Below are 2,500 nucleotides of genomic sequence, written 5' to 3' on the forward strand. Positions count from 1 at the left end.
GAAGAAATGCCCACTTCCCCCGAAGTCCTACCTGGCCCTTAGAAGGATGAGGAAGAAATGCCCACTTCCCCCGAAGTCCTACCTGGCCCTTAGAAGGATGAGGAAGAAATGCCCACTTCCCCCGAAGTCCTACCTGGCCCTTAGAAGGATGAGGAAGAAATGCCCACTTCCCCCGAAGTCCTACCTGGCCCTTAGAAGGATGAGGAAGAAATGCCCACTTCCCCCGAAGTCCTACCTGGCCCTTAGAAGGATGAGGAAGAAATGCCCACTTCCCCCGAAGTCCTACCTGGCCCTTAGAAGGATGAGGAAGAAATGCCCACTTCCCCCGAAGTCCTACCTGGCCCTTAGAAGGATGAGGAAGAAAGGCCCACTTCCCCCGAAGTCCTACCTGGCCCTTAGAAGGAGGCCGAGGAGCTAATTCCTCAAGACGACATCATTGATTTGCTTGAAGCGAACGAGCAAGTTCCTCAAGATATTGATTTGCTTGAAATGGCCGAGCAATTTCTTCAAGACATCATTGATTCGCTTGAAGTGGCCAAGCAAATTCTTCAAGACTTCACAACACGTATCCCACAGGAACTCCCCTCATCCTCTGACGCGACGGACTCAGCCCCCGAGGCGTCGGAGGCCCGCCAGGCAGTCACTCCTGCCTCCGAAGAGTCCGAAAAGACGGCACGGAAGTCGTCCCTGTCCATGGACAAGTTGATGGACGTTCTAGCGAAGAGGTCGTCGCATCTGAGCAACCTTATGGGCGACTCCTTCGACACCCAATTCCCTTGCGAAATCGCGGCCACCCTGTTCACCCTCCAGGAGCAGTACGGCGTGAACCTGATACGGTCCGACGTCGGCCCTCTGCGCCGGAAGTTCCTCGACCCGAAGACCAACGCCGACGTAGAGCTCATGGAGATCTCGCTGGACGTGATGCAGATCCTCCAGAACAGAGAGCCGTACAAGAAGCCCCAGAAGAAGGTCGCGGCCGTCAAAGCCGGCGAGGAGTCCCAGTTCTTCCAGGACCACACCTACGGGTTCGTGGTCCTCCAGGGGGACCATCACACCATCGCGAGCGGGACCATGGCGGACTACGAGATCCTCTTCGACAGGTCCGTCCACATCGCCAACAAGCACAGCCGTGGCGGTCAGTCGCAGAACCGGTTCGCCCGCCTCGCGGAGCAGAGCCGCGTCCACCACCTCAACATCATTTACGACCGAATGAGCGAAGCCTTCCGCAGCGACGAGGGCGGCTTCCTAGTGGACAAGGTCATCATCGCCGGCCCCGGACCCATGAAGCATCAGCTCCTCGACCACGTGCCCGACATGTGGAAGGACATCATCGACCGGAACCCCATGACGACCGACCGCGTGGGGCACCACGGCATGCACGAGCTGACGGGAGTCATGCTGGAGAGGAGCACGACGGTGTCCCGAGCGGAGCAGCAGCGCCAGAGACAGCGGCTGCGCAAGCTCGACAGGAAGGACGTGAAGGGGCAAGAGAGGGGCGGGGGCAGGAAGGACCGCCAGGAGTAGATGAAGGAAAAGAGGAGAAGGGAGGAGGAGGAAAAGCTGAGGGAGGAACAGCGATAGAGGGAGCTAGAAGAAAAAAAGGAAAAACGTAAATAGAAAAATAGAAAATAGAGGTGATGATGCTGTGAATGCTTCAGTGTTCAATGGAGCAGCACAGCACTTCCCTCGCATTGATTGCAGCACAAGTAATTAGTATCTAATAATCTTTCGCAAGATTGGAACGTTTCCCAAGACATAACCGTATCACCATAACAAGAAGCCAAGCGCCACCTAATATAATTTAATAATAAAAAATACACACACACACACACACACACACACACACACACACACACACACACACACATACACACACACACACACACACACACACACACACATATATATATATATATATATATATATATATATATATATATATATATATATATATATATATATATATATATATATATATATGTATATATATATATATATATATATATATATATATATATATATATATATATATATATATATATATATATATATATATATATATTGAGAAGGGTATAGTTCTGCGTGTTCTGGAAGCCTGTTTCTAATTCAAATCCCTTTCGTTGTCCTTGCTTGTCGCTTACTTTACTTGAACCAGTGATGAAATAATAATGATTACAGCTAATTGAATAATTTCGAAAATCGAAAACTGCACTTATAAGAGGTCGTTCTTTCGTTTGTTCGTTTGTTCTCTCGTTAGTTCGTTTGTTCTCTCGTTAGTTCGTTTGTTCTTTCGTTTCGTTTGTTCTTTCGTTTGTTCGTTTGTTCGTTTGTTCTTTCGTTTGTTCGGTTGTTCTTTCGTTAGTTCGTTCTATAGGTCGTTCGTTTGTTACATCATCTGTGCGTTTTCGTTGGATTTAGTGCACGTGTGTATCACAGGTTCCGTGTGGCCTTATACCATACGTGCATAAACACACACATACACACACGCGCTCGAGGGAGG

At 49.2% G+C, this 2,500-nt stretch overlaps 1 protein-coding gene across 1 annotated transcript in view; it reads left to right on the forward strand.

Annotated features, from left to right (window-relative positions):
• LOC138863778 (uncharacterized) overlaps positions 1-1,810 on the forward strand; it is a 2,942-nt gene extending 1,132 nt beyond the window's left edge. The window contains exons 1-2 of the mRNA XM_070128633.1: positions 1-330; positions 412-1,810. The exon at positions 1-330 is cut by the window's left edge and continues 1,132 nt beyond it. Of these exons, the coding sequence (XP_069984734.1) occupies positions 313-330; positions 412-1,524 (1,131 nt within the window). The 5' untranslated portion in view covers positions 1-312 and the 3' untranslated portion in view covers positions 1,525-1,810. The remainder of the gene's footprint in view (positions 331-411) is intronic.
• The last annotated feature ends 690 nt before the right edge of the window (positions 1,811-2,500 follow it).

The sequence above is a fragment of the Penaeus vannamei genome, chromosome 13 (genome assembly GCF_042767895.1).
Source record: "Penaeus vannamei isolate JL-2024 chromosome 13, ASM4276789v1, whole genome shotgun sequence".
In the NCBI taxonomy this organism is placed as follows: domain Eukaryota; kingdom Metazoa; phylum Arthropoda; class Malacostraca; order Decapoda; family Penaeidae; genus Penaeus; species Penaeus vannamei.